Source organism: Triplophysa rosa, unplaced genomic scaffold, assembly GCF_024868665.1.
Source record: "Triplophysa rosa unplaced genomic scaffold, Trosa_1v2 scaffold438, whole genome shotgun sequence".
Classification (NCBI taxonomy): domain Eukaryota; kingdom Metazoa; phylum Chordata; class Actinopteri; order Cypriniformes; family Nemacheilidae; genus Triplophysa; species Triplophysa rosa.
The window spans coordinates 13,887-26,500 of record NW_026634441.1 but is presented as its reverse complement, the minus strand read 5'-3'; the positions used below and the strand labels follow the sequence as shown (position 1 = coordinate 26,500).

At 37.4% G+C, this 12,614-nt stretch overlaps 2 protein-coding genes across 4 annotated transcripts; both read left to right on the top strand.

The window, feature by feature from the left end:
- Window positions 1–2,228: 2,228 nt before the first annotated feature.
- Window positions 2,229–6,607, top strand: LOC130550824 (natural killer cell receptor 2B4-like). Of its 3 annotated transcripts, none has more exons than XM_057328322.1 (6): window positions 2,229–2,374; window positions 2,697–3,026; window positions 3,254–3,547; window positions 3,735–3,760; window positions 3,867–3,934; window positions 5,444–6,607. In XM_057328322.1, the coding sequence occupies exons 1-6, from the start codon at window positions 2,329–2,331 to the stop codon at window positions 5,484–5,486; spliced, it is 807 nt and encodes a 268-aa protein (XP_057184305.1). In that variant the 5' UTR covers window positions 2,229–2,328; the 3' UTR covers window positions 5,487–6,607. The 3 variants fall into 3 exon arrangements, with proteins under 3 accessions (XP_057184305.1, XP_057184304.1, XP_057184303.1); XM_057328321.1 differs by having other exon boundaries at window positions 3,659–3,760; XM_057328320.1 differs by having other exon boundaries at window positions 3,620–3,760.
- Window positions 6,608–10,711: 4,104 nt separating this feature from the next.
- Window positions 10,712–12,199, top strand: LOC130550826 (vascular endothelial growth factor receptor 2-like). The gene is made up of 4 exons (XM_057328323.1): window positions 10,712–10,842; window positions 11,022–11,327; window positions 11,550–11,828; window positions 11,964–12,199. Exons 1-4 carry the CDS (start codon window positions 10,782–10,784, stop codon window positions 12,131–12,133), a joined length of 816 nt encoding a protein of 271 aa, XP_057184306.1. The 5' UTR covers window positions 10,712–10,781; the 3' UTR covers window positions 12,134–12,199.
- Window positions 12,200–12,614: the final 415 nt, after the last annotated feature.

Genomic DNA, 12,614 nt, shown 5'->3' with positions numbered 1-12,614 from the left:
TGAATAACTAAATAACTGGCTACGGGCCGTTGAATTCTTAGAAAATAATGCACACCCCAAGGTGGTAATGTTACACATTAGGGTGTGCATTAGGGCTCTGTATTGGCAAGGGCCTCATGGAATGATACATATCACGATGCACAGGTCACAATATGATATTGCAATACTTTTTAAAGTGGCTTAATAATTCCAAAATGACTTTTCAGAGCAAGTATCACAGGCCTGAGCCTGTATATGCAGTTAGCAGAGAGAAAGAGAGCGCACATGCATATGCATTTGCTTCTTTGAGACAAGCCAAGTATCTATTTTTTATTTGTTGTATTCAAGATTGCCTTGACAAGCTGAACACAGCTGAAGCAGCTAATCAAGAGTGTTCAGGGTTGCTTGATAATTACAGACAGGTGTGCTGAAGCAGGGTTGGAGCTGCAGTATGCAGGACGGTAGTCCTCCAGGAGCAGGGTTGGAGATCCCTGCTGTAAGTATCACTTATCTCTGCAGAATGGCCCTGATGTGCGATGCATGGACCTCTAGAGCAGAGGTTCCCAAACTGTGGTGGGCAACCCACTAGTACGTAGCATAGGGGAATAAGGTGGGAAATGCAAAGTCACTTGGCTGTTGCGGTGCATAATGTTTAAAAATGACCAACAATGAGCGTGGCCAGTACGAAGCCCCTGCTTTATCCGCACTAAACACGCCAGGTGCGCATCAGTGAATGCACAATAAACACATGAATCAATGAACGTGTCACTGTTAGTCATTGGAATATTTTTGTGTAAAGCACCACAACAGTCAAGTGACTGAGTGGGTCAAAAGGCATTTATTTGTCTAATTCATTACTTACTGACATATTTTTTAAACCAAAGTGCACCCATCCACGTCAGCCTTGAAAGCTGATTGTGCTCTTATTTTGCGCTCTGCTAGCTTCTGTTTATAAGACAATGGCCCTGTCCCAAATGGCGCACTTCATGTGGACTTGCGGTCTCGTGGACTTAAAGTGCGCGTTTTCGTCAATTCTACGATTCCGTAGGGTGTCCCATTTGTCTTTTTAGCACTCAGAAGTCTGCTCGCGAGCACCTTCTTTGTGCCCTCGATGCGGTCTTCGGCAATGCCCGCATTGATGCGGACTCCACTGAAGTCCCTTACCCAGAAATCCTTGCGAACGCCCAATCACAGAACGGACGGGAGGAGTGTCGTGGATGTCAGACATGTACGTAAACATGACGGATACATTTTTAAATGTATGTTTTGATAAAATTCTAAATTAATTTATTAATTGGTTACTTATTCATATTATTGCTAATTTATTTTCTAATAAGCCAGCTATTCAAGAATAAAAACTTTGAATGCAGTGCATTTTCTTACTTAAGGTAATAAGTCATGTTTTGTTGTAGTTCTATCTACTACATATCTAGTTGTCTCTGGGCTCTGTAAAGCTGAACAACACAGCTTCTGTATTATAGAGAAATATTAAATAACAACATATATGCATATTAAGAGGTGTATACAGAAGAATATTGTATACAAATAAATACATATACATAAGCAGTTGCATTCACGTCATGACAAATGAATGCATTACAAACATAAGTATCTATTGCATAATGCTCAGGTTGCATATCAACATATAAAATACAGAACAATAAAAACCGGCAGCTCCAGTCCCAGTTCTCCCAAATAACTTCAATGGGACAACAAGTGTGGTCGACTTCACGCGGCGCTGCGCAGACTGATCAGCGATTGACAACAAAGTAGCACGAGAGTGATTAGAAGGCACCGCTTGCTCTTTCCGGCGTGATGACCTCAAGTCTGTCCCAAAATGCACTCCCATGTACCCTTGTGGACTCGTGCCTAGTGCCCTATAGGTCTGCACTTCCTGACGTCACCAAGTGTGGACTCAGAGGAGGTCCTCAAGACCGGAGTGCGCCATTTGGGACAGGGCCAATGGGCGTGACGTTTAAAGTCACCATGAAATCAAACAGGAAAATTCTAAGTGTTTTACACAGTGTCGCAGTGATTATTATAAATGATTTATCCGTGCACACCATTATGTGAAAAAAATAATTTGCACTTGTAATCTTTAATCAAAAACGTTAAGCTCCTTCTCTCCCTCTCAACAACAACTCTTCACCACATGACGTCAGCAAGAAAAAAGAGGTAGGACTATACTGACTGTCCAAGACTGTCCACGGAGTTTCACTAAAGCACGTCACTACAGAGCAGAACTTCTCTCGTCAGATGAAGCCTCTTCAGAGTTTCTGGTGTCAGGACCAGGTCATCTGTTATGTTTTCATGTAATTTATGGACAGTTATTTGAAACTCCTGTAGAAAATGTTTCATGTGATTTTATTCTGTTGGTGCTGGTGGAGTCTGATGGGTGAGTGATGTGTGTTTTACTAACTTCACTGGTGATTGTAAATCAGTCAATATGAGGCTGATGTAAACTGTGTGATATATCAGTGGATCTGTTATTGCATCTGTTTCTTCATCTCATCATCTTGGTTTTGTGTTGAAACATTTTTAAATATCATCAAAATGATGTTCCTCCAATGAAGTAACTTCAGTCATTTATTCACTAACTGAAACTGTTACAGCAGAGAAAATGTTTGCAACTTTACACGCTTGTGTTGATATAAATATCTGCCTGCAAGACGACCACATAATGATCAGATGTATAATTCTTCTTGTTTTATTTTCAGCAGTGTTTGGTTCTGAGTCTGTGTCAGTGACTGAAGGAGGGTCTGTTACTCTCCACATGAATATCACTGAACAACAGAGGAAAGACGGAATCTCATGGAAGTTTGGACCCACAGATAATAAAAGTCTCATAGCTGAAATCAAGGATGGGAATAATGCAATAAAGTTATATGCTTATAGACCTGATGGGAGATTCAGAGACAGACTGAAGCTGGATCAAACCGGATCTCTCACCATCACAAACACCAGAATCACACACTCTGGACTTTATCAAATAACCACCAGCAACCACGAGGAGCTACTCAACAAGATATTCAACATTACTGTCTATAGTGAGTCCTGAATTTATCCTCTTATATACGTATATATAAATGTTCAATTTAATCGTCATTATTATTCACAATATTAAAGAATAACTTTTTTGAACGATTTTAACATTGTAATGACAAACAGATTCATTTTTACCCGTTCTTTCATGCATTTTTAAGACATTTGTTTCTCTAATGCAGTAGTTCCATTTTAAATATAAGTACACAAGTTTTGTATGTAATGTTTTCAGCTCGTCTGCCTGTTCCTGTCATCTCCAGAGACTCTTCTCAATGTTCTTCATCTTCAGTGTCAAACTGTTCTGTGTTGTGTTCAGTGATGAATGTGTCACATGATGTGAGTCTCTCCTGGTATAATGAAAGCCGTGTACACTCCAGCATCAGTGTGTCTGATCTCAACATCAGACTCTCTCTACCTCTGGAGGTGGAATATCAGGACACAAACACATACAGATGTGTCATCAACAATCCCATCTCAAACCACACACAACATCTACACATCACTCATGTCTGTCAGCCGTGTGCAGGTACATCAGATGTGATTATTAGTGTTTATTCACTAATCTAAGATCAGATCTACTGTACATTCTCAATTACAGTGAACTCTTCATCAGATCGAGTATCAGACCTTTTTGCAGGTTATATAATCCCTCTCTCTTGTGCCGCTGGATCTCTGATGATTGTAACTGCACTTCTGATCTTCTGCGTCTACAGAAAACATAGAAAAACAAATCAAGAAGGCAAGTGTGCATTACAGCAGATACTTGTGATTTTGTCCAGAAACTAGAGAAAAGTGTAAATAATTCTGAAACATATTTCTGTCTTCTGTCATTATTGTTAAAGCAGATCAGTCCGGTGAAGAGGAGATCACATACGCAGATCCAACATTTTATAAAAGACAAACACACAAACAGGTGAGATCATTCACTGTGTGTGTCCCCTATATCTGTCCGTCTAAAAAAAAAAATCATCTTGTTCATTCTTTCCTTTGCTGACTCCAGCTTTAATCCTAGTAGAATGGCCTTGTGAACTAACGGTACTGTTTAGCGTGTAGACAAAATGTTTATGTGCTCTCCTACTTGTAAATCACTTTGGATAAAAGCGTCTGCCAAATGAATAAATGTAAATTGAGCGATAGATTAGCTGTATATTGTTTAATCTGTGTGTCTACAATCTTCTGTACTTAAAAAGCTCTAGACGTGTTTTATTTATTTAGTTTACATGTTAATTGTTTATTACAATAATGGAAAATAACCATTATTTTGGACTTTGCACATCCAAAAAGTTAAAATAAAGTTTAACACATATTTTAGCTTGAGGAAGCATCAATTTGAGTATTGAGTATATAATGAAGGGCACGACAAAATAAGATGGCTGACAAACAGGTGGAGGCAAGACATGTTTTCAATTACACATTAAATATAATGCCAGACCAATTGGATTACATTAACAATCTGATATCTGTGCGACATCAAATCTATAGACATACACTATAATGTTAAAGTTTATAGTTTGAAAGACAGAATTATCTATCAGCACAAAACCAATCTAAACTACTATGTGTAATCTAACAGGAATCCAATTCTGAGCAAAAAACAATGCAGAACAGTCACAAAGGCACAAAACCAGACCATGAATCAGAGCAAACACAGGGGTATAGTGCTGCGTTCCAGACGACTCAGATTTCTGATATTATTTTATTAAATATCCAACCCCAGTGCGTTCCAGACAATCACGAGTCACAGCACATTAAAGATTATTCATTATTTGAGTTCATTGGGAAAACTCATGTGGTTTCATATCATTTCGTGCTGTGAAAATACTTGAAAGTGTTTTTATATTGTCACATACTGTAGCCTTGCACTAATCTCACTGGAAGCATGTTGGGCGTGATGTCAAATGACACGTCTCACTGAGGTCGGGGTTGATGGATCTGCCCCGAGTTCAGAAGTCAGATGACCGACTTTGTTTGGCGTCCCAGACGTTTACTTCTGGGATTGAGGTTGGGAATACCCGAAATCCAAGTTGTCTGGAACGCAGCATAAATACACAGGATAAACTCATTAGGGTAACGAGACACATATGAACACAATGGTTACAAAATGGCTGACAACAAAATGGAGGACATACATACCATTACCATGGTACCTTATGATTATGCTTAAACAAACACTGTTAAGTTATTTCACAGAAAACCCAAAGTGACAATCTGTGAGAGAGAGAGAGAGAGAGAGAGAGAGAGAGAGAGAGAGAGAGAGAGAGAGAGAGAGAGAGAGAAAATGTGAGAGATAAGTAGAAAAAGAAAGTCTGCTAGATTTAATTGTGCTTTTTATTCATTTTTTATTGTCATAATTTTTAAACAATTTCATAGATATATAACTTATATAACCATGTTAACACATGTTTGTGTTTCTATCTGTCAGAGATGTGCAGTGGAGGATGAAGTGGTGTATGCAGGTGTCATGAGAAGATGATCAAACAAGCTCTCTGTAATTGGACATTCAGGTTACAGTAAATATCTGTTAGTTCATACAACAATTATAATTTTGACATTTCTTGTCACCCTTTTGTTGTCCAAACCTCTTATCTTAACAAAAACACATTTTAAGTGTTGTTTTGGGCTTTCTAGTTACAATATGAGTAAATACATAATCAATGACCCCCTTCTCAAATTTCAAAAGGACACTCGAGGCTGGAAATAGGGGCGAGTTTGGGGGGACTGAGTCCATTGAGTAAATGTAAAGGGGGCCGGAGTTCCAGTTCAGAATATAGAGGGATTCCATCTTTATTTCACATAACAGCCCCATAACAGCAAATTTCATATATTGACATTTCTTCTGAGATAATATAGTAAGAGAGATACTTGTATAATAAAAATGGGTTATTTTTTGTCAACTCATGCTGAGTCCCTGGCTGAATACTTTGATTTTGATCAATCTTTTTTAGAGAAAGAAATACTTAAATCATAAAGAAAAGGCAAACTGTTAAATGCATGTATAAATATTTACAGAATGACACAGAATAACCGAGATGCATTGATTAAAACATACATGAATGATGTGGGAGCAGATCATTCTAAAATCTTGACTGTTGTTATTTTTATGACAGTAAAAACCTTAAATTGTTTTTATATCACAGACTTTTTACTTTTAACATTATACGATTCTTATGATAAATCTTACATCAAATCTGGGCTGTGTTTTTATCTGCTGTTAGTCTGGAAATGTAAATGTCAAACATTACAATTAGCTAAATAGTATTGTCAATCAGTGTAGCAAGAATAAAGGCATGTACAGTATTTGGGTTATTAAATGTTTTTGAACTATCTGTTTTATAAAAAGCTAGGGCTGTTCTTGGCGAGCAAAACCATCTGCTGTCTGATAAAATGTTACTGCTTCCTTCTTTTAGTCGCTTCAGAATACTGCAATCAGCAATCAGTTTTTACTGCTATAAGGTTTTGAAAAGTGAATGTTATGTTAACCCGTTTACTTTCGGTTTCAAGGAAAGAAACGATGTTCAAATGCCAATTTGGTTTTAATCATTTGTAAATATAATGTTATTAAAAGTGTTGTGTTTAGTTATATGGTATGTCATGAAATTGTTGTTGTTGTAAATAAATGATATTCTATAGTGTGTTGATTCCTGAGGTTATTGTTTTAGCAATTTATTGATTGTATAAAAGAGCATTTAAGTTTCACAAAATCCAGATCTCCATATGGTACATCTTTCTGTATTGTACAATTAAACACACACACATTCTTTGGTTTCATTCCTGACATAAAATAACAGACATTTGCTTGTCTGATCCAGAATTCAGCTGTAGCTTCATTGTTTTTTCACTGTTTTTGTGGTTCTGTTTTTACTCTGTTAGTGTTGAAGAATAAATGTTCTGAGAACGATTAGAGAGCGCACACACATCTTCCTCTTTCCGGCATGACAACATACACTGCAAAAAATGACTTTCTTACTTAGTCTTTTTTTCTTGTTTTCCAGTAAAAATGTCTAAACATTCTTGAATCAAGAAGCATTTTCTTGATGAGCAAAATGACCTAAGAAAATAAGTCTTGTTTTTAGTCAAAAAATATGAAATTTCAGGGAATTTGTGCATAAAACAAGCGAAAAAAATCTGGCAATGAGGTAGAAAAAATAATCTTGAATTGAGTGACTAAGAAAAAGGTAAACCTTAATTCAATGAATTGGCTGATTTTTTTGTAAAAAAATTATCACATAATACCCGTGTTCGTGTGGACAGGGCTCCAGTGACCCCACCATAGTTGTCTTCACCTGTGTGTTGTTAGCCCTGATAAATGTCCTATATATACCTTTTTTGTTTCTTGACTGGTGTTGTTTGTGTCCTCGTTGTTCCTTGCATATTGTTTGTTTTTCTTCCCTGTTGTATAAAGTTTGGCCCAGAAAGATTAATTCAGCAAGATTCAGCAAGCAGCTGTCTTCTCTTTATCAATGATCCAAGTCTGTCTTTAAATTTTCCTCAAAGTTTGGGAGTTGGCATGGCATCCCAGTCCACTATGCTGGTCATACTAGTCTATTGAAAGAGTACAAGGGCCTCATCCTTCAAGTGGCCAGCAACATGGCGGCTGCTTTTTCTTGAGGTCACCAACAAAATGACCGCCTCCTCTAAGGCCTTTGACATCATGGCTACTTTCCCTTACAGAAAAGACACACGAAATTCACATGTGCAAAAAACACGTGTGATCACATGTGAAATGTGTATTTTTGGAACATTTTGGTGTGAATTCCATGTGAAACCCATGGGATAACATGTAAAAACCCATGGGATAACATATGCACCACATGTTGCACATGTCATCCCATGGGTTTTTACATGTTATCCCATGGGTTTCACGTGGGAATTCACATGGAATTCACACAAAAATGTTCCAAAAACACACATTTCACATGTGATCACACGTGTTTTTTGCACATGTTAAACACGTTGTATACATGTGATCACATGTGAAAAACATGTGAAATTCATGTGTCTTTTCTGTAAGGGATTGCCATCACTACTACTTCTGAGGAGGAGAGGGAGAAAGGTTTCTACTCTAGTTGGGGACATATTGTATATTTTTAATCTGTAGATGCAAAATATACCACCATATTTATGTCAGAAAGGTCACACATAAATATATATGAATTAAAATGGAAATCCTCTACATTTGAGGTAGAACTCTGTCCCCCAAGAAATTCACACATGCTCCCCAAACTTTAATTCTAAAGATATTCTGTACTATTAATTGAATGGCCAAAGAAAACAACTCGAACCGTCCAGAATCCCAAATTCATTTTTTTTTAAATAAAAATTATAAACATTTACAGTATATTCAGTGGCTGTCCCTGATCATTACAAACTTTAAAGTATCTTCTCAACTTTAAATGACATTAGACTCATGGTGTTAAAGTCACAGTTGATCATGAAACTGTCTGGACATCAGCGTGATAAACACATTCTGTGTGAAAGACGACGGCAGCAGATCTGTGAAGACTAAACTGACCACGACCACAAACCCCCGAAGACCAAAATAAATATGAGAACTTGAGTCCTGTCAGTTCTTCTTTTCATTTTCCACACACGTCTTCTGCTGATCTTTATCTCACAGATGTTCATCTTCATGGCGGCTACTGAAACTCATGAGATTCATGTATCTTCAGATATTCTTTTTCCTTTGGTTCTTTAACTGTCGAAAGCAGATTCAGGTCTGTGGTTTAGTGGTTAATATCTCACTGAAACCTACAAACCACCTCAGTCACCTGCTATCAGTCCAACACCTCCAGGTCACAACACATCACATTCAATTCTCTGTGATAATGAGATATAAGAATATGGGATACCTTCGAAATTAATGTTTAATAGATGTTTGTTTAAATCCCTAACGCTGTGTGTCAAAAAAATGGAGTAGCCTTTAAATACATATTCTGAACTAACAAAACTATGTTAAAATCCCAGAGAGGAGATTTGACGTTATTTTCATGCAGTCTTTAAGATAAAATTAAACTAAAAATAAGAAGAAGCAGAGAAGAAAGAGGAAGTGTGTTTGTGGTAAATGTGTTGCGTGTCTGTTTGATGAGAAATGATCTCATGGAAAACTGAAGTCTTCAGCATCTCAAAGTGACAAGAGACACTGACAGATCATTTCTACTGATATTAATGTGTTAATGTGAGAGAACAGAGGTGAGAAACAGCACACCATCTGAAAAATAACCTCAAAGAACATCATAAAAACATTTTATATCACATCACTTGTTTTATATTATAAGTGGATTTGACAGCACAACTGAGGCCTAGTATATATTCACATTACACATTATATCACATGATTGTATTTTTGTTCATTAGAACGCAGGCTTTTTATAGCTGCTTGGTAGGCTACAGACAGCTCTCAGTCAAGGGTCAGTCCTGTTTCTCCAAAACCACCTAGTGGTAGGCCTAGTGTTTGCATCTTTATGAGGGCCTGTGATCCCTCACCAGCTCAAGACTGTTCAGTGCTGTGGAAAACTCATGTGGAGTGATGTGAGAAGTGTTTGTGTCACCGTCAGAGGCTGTATAGAGGAGGCCTGACCTTTGACCTTTATCTCTCAAGCTTTCCCAACATGACTGGCCTTTCAGAGGCACTGTGGTGTTTGCAGGAACTTACAGTCTTCAGCAACTGAACGTCTGCTCATAACATTGTTAATATGAAATGCGGATTAATTAATGACTTTTTAAACTGCAGTTTGTCCTCATGGGGCTCAAAGTTATGGCCCTGCAGTGATGTCTGTAGCGCCATCTAGTGGTTAAACGTGTAAAAACAGCGAACTTGGCCAGGCAGCGCTGGACTTCTGGTGTTAAAATGGCGGCTGGTTAAAGAGCTGCATTACCGCCCCCTGCTGGACTAGTGATGCTAATGCTTCTCTCTTAAATTGCCTTGTTTAGACAGATGAAAAACACTCTCTATTGTTCTTTCTGAGGAAATCAAAATCATCCTGTCCAACTCTATGAGTTTGTCTTGCAAACAATTAAATAATTAGTTTTCTCTTTCTGTATTGTGGCATGATATTTAAGTGTGAAAAATAAAAAATAGTCTCGTGAAGGTGGCAGTGAATATTATTGGTGTAGATCAGACCGGTCTTTTCTGTAAGTTTATTTTAAGAAGGTTCCGATTATTCTCTGCATTACCACCTGAATTTCAAGTTTTGCTGTTTGGCCGTCATTATAGAAAACCAGCATGACAGAAGGAACTAAAGCTCATATTTATGTAGTGTAAATACATAATATAAATGATTGTTTGTAACTTTGAATTGAATTCAATCTTATAGGCATTACATGTGGTTTAGATGTCAGTCCAGCTGTAAGTGGTTTAATGTGGACAGCAGGGGGCGCTCACACTGCATTCTGTAATGAAGATGACAAATATACACACACGCACGCACGCACGCACACACACGCACGCACGCACGCACGCACACACACACACACATGAGATCTGTGAATATTAACATTTATCAGAGTGTTTCATAAAAACAATTAAATGTCCCATGTGTCATCTTGGTTTTATCTTAAATCTTTAATCTTTTAGTATCATTGTGTTCTTCACTGCACTGAAAGAGGTGTGATCACTAAACAGAAAAACACTTCCATCTTCAGCTCATCTGTTGTTTTATCATTAAAAACCCTTCATCAGAGTTCTCAAGAGTGTCAGGAGCAGATTCATATCACATTTCTGATTGTTTTCAATATCAGTTCTCAGAATTGTGGAGTGTTATATGAAACTGCTGGAGAACATGTTTGCAGTGATGTTGTGTTTGTGCTGGTGGAGTCTGCTGGGTGAGTCAAGTGTGTTTTATAACTTCACTTCTTTCACTTTTGTGAAACTTGAAATGAGTGCATGAATTTTACACACGCTGTCAGTAACTGTCATTTCAGCGGCAGTAGCAGTTCTCATACATGACACAGTGAACTGATGAGCCTTAAATGAGTTTTAATTAGTGTTGTGTATTTTTCAGGTGTGTTTTGTGAGTCTGTGTCAGTGACTGAAGGAGATTCTGTGTCTCTGTCTGTGAGTCTCACTGAACATCAGAAGAAGGGGATCACATGGAAGTTTGGAGCTGCAGAAGTAGCTCAACTCAGTTCTGGCAGTATGATCTTACCTGATGATCGACGACCTGATGGGAGATTTAAACACAGACTCGAGCTTCACAAGACTGGATCTCTCACCATCAAGAACATCAGAAGCTCAGACGCTGGATCTTATCAAGTGACTGAAACCAGCAGTGATCAACAACTCCATATATTCTATATAACTGTCTATGGTGAGTACAGAACAACTGACGCTGAACATCTCTACATACATTTTAATGTAAAAATACAACATTTTTAATGTTTCTAATGCTTGAAGCTTTTATCTCACATTATTGATTGTGTTTAGTGTGTGATTTAATACTTTAATTTTACTTTCTGAATATAAACTGACAAATAAAACAGCCGACTTATTTACTGTTTCTTTAATTTATTCATTATTTATTGTTTTCTAGCTCGTCTGCCTGTTCCTGTCATCTCCAGAGTCTCTTCACAATGTTCTTCATCATCAGATTGTGTTGTATTGTGTTCAGTGATGAATGTGACACATGTGAGTCTCTCCTGGTACAAAGGAAAGAGTTTATTGTACAGCATCAGTGTGTCTGATCTCAACATCAGACTCTCTCTACCTCTGGAGTGTCTGGATGATTCTTACAGCTACAGTTGTGTGCTGAACAATTCCATCACAAACCACACACAACATCTCAACACTGATGTCTGTCACAAGTGTTCAGGTACATCAGCTGTTTATTCTCTGATCCACACAAATGAACTTTTTCATGATTTGCTGTAGTTGAGTAAACACAGAGCGAATAACACATTCTGTTTGATAGATTGTGATGAATCATTATTCTGTTTTATTGTTACAGATCCTGTCTCAGAATCCTTCTGCTGCTGTGGTTTTACTGAAGCTGTGATCCGATTGGTCGTCTCTGCTCTGGTGGGCGTGGCTACTGTTGCTGTTCTGGTTTATGACGTCAGATCCAGAAGAGATGAACAGAAGAAGAAGAGATCAGACATTCAGTTAAATGATCAATGAATGAATCTGTAATTCTGTTATCAGGATGATGAGGAGATTTTCTGCAGTGAAGCACTTTACAATCCAGCATCTGAAACACAAGCGCACAAAACCTCTTCAGTTAATGCTGATAGTTTACATATCTGTTTATATCTGTATGTCTAAAGTATACATTTGCCTCTGCTTCAATATTCCCATCTGAATTTCTATTTTTATATCTGTCTTCATACATGTAAGTGAACTTTTACTTTTCAAAGTACTTTCTGCATTAATTCAATCTCAGTATTGCATTGCATTAGGGCTGCAACAAACGATTATTTTGATAGTCGATTAATCTAACGATTATTAGACCGATTAATCGACTAATCGTCTATTATTTCAATGACTAATCGGTAAGTTTTTAATGATTATTCAGCTTTTGCAACTAGTTAAAACATTGAGTTATACATAATTTACGTAATGAATAAAATCCATACAATTCAGCTTTTGAAATTTGTTTTAA